This window comes from Penaeus monodon, chromosome 29 (genome assembly GCF_015228065.2).
Source record: "Penaeus monodon isolate SGIC_2016 chromosome 29, NSTDA_Pmon_1, whole genome shotgun sequence".
NCBI classification, from domain to species: Eukaryota; Metazoa; Arthropoda; class Malacostraca; order Decapoda; family Penaeidae; genus Penaeus; species Penaeus monodon.
Genome location: NC_051414.1, coordinates 9,370,720 through 9,371,735, shown reverse-complemented (window position 1 = coordinate 9,371,735; position 1,016 = coordinate 9,370,720). Strand labels below are relative to the sequence as shown.

Sequence of the window (1,016 nt, the reverse complement as noted above, 5' to 3'; positions counted from 1 at the left end):
GCACGTGTTTTTTCTCACCAACAATTATGAGCCAAAATATACGTGTCTGTAATTTATATTAGCGAAGTCCTTCAAGCCTTTGTCCCTTTAAGCCCTCACTGATTCAGAGCTCGCGTTGGGGAATTGCTATATTCTCTATATTGTTTTTTTTTTAGATGACTGAATTTGAATTTTGATATATGGAGGGTTATTTAGCTATTTTGGTTATGAACCTCCCATTAATTACATTACTAACTATTATTACTGTCGTTACACACACGCCGAATAACAAACAAGCAGAAGCTGTCTTCTTCACTACACGAAATATATTCGTAACAATAATTCGTAACATAAAGTGACAAGCAGATGAATAAATTTCCCTTTCCCCTCCTGGAGCACTGACGGTAGGTGGGTACATAACGTTTTAAGTGGTATTCTGCCTACATAATTATATCTCTAACAAGCTTCTAAAACGTCTTCCTACTGCTCGCAAAATAATTGTAATATCAGGGCTTTTTACTGCAATGTATTAGAATGAAATGCTTTGGAATAATGGCGAAATAACTGGAATTACGCGTGCATTTATCCATGTGTATGAGTTCGTGTGTCTTCATTTTAAAACCACAAAAGATATTCTGAAGATCTGAAAGAAATCTATTAATAGGAAGGGAAAATACAGAGAAAGGGACTGAAATTTTGAATAAACCGACACCTGAGATTCATGAAAGAAATTCATTATGAGAGGAAAGTCAAGAGAGAAGGAGACAGCGATTCTAATCAGTTGACAACTTACCTTACATTCACGAGACGAGTTCATTGTCAGTATGAGAGGAATGTTGAGAGAAAGAGACAGTTGAGACTTCCCTTCGATCCGTTAGACGCGCCAGTCAGCCAATTCTTCAGACGGCAAGTGAGCTCTGAGGATTCGAAGCAGCGAACCCGGCACCTGCACAGCGATTCGGTCAACGATTCGAAGCCTCGTCTTCACGTCTTCATCAGGCTTACGTAATTCAGGGGAAGTTAAAATCATTTAACAA

At 38.4% G+C, this 1,016-nt stretch overlaps 1 protein-coding gene across 1 annotated transcript in view; it reads left to right on the top strand.

Moving 5' to 3' along the window:
* LOC119591723 (bile salt-activated lipase-like) overlaps nucleotides 1-512 on the top strand; it is a 12,996-nt gene extending 12,484 nt beyond the window's left edge. The window contains exon 5 of the mRNA XM_037940472.1: nucleotides 444-512. Coding sequence (XP_037796400.1) covers nucleotides 444-512 — 69 coding nt within the window. The remainder of the gene's footprint in view (nucleotides 1-443) is intronic.
* The last annotated feature ends 504 nt before the right edge of the window (nucleotides 513-1,016 follow it).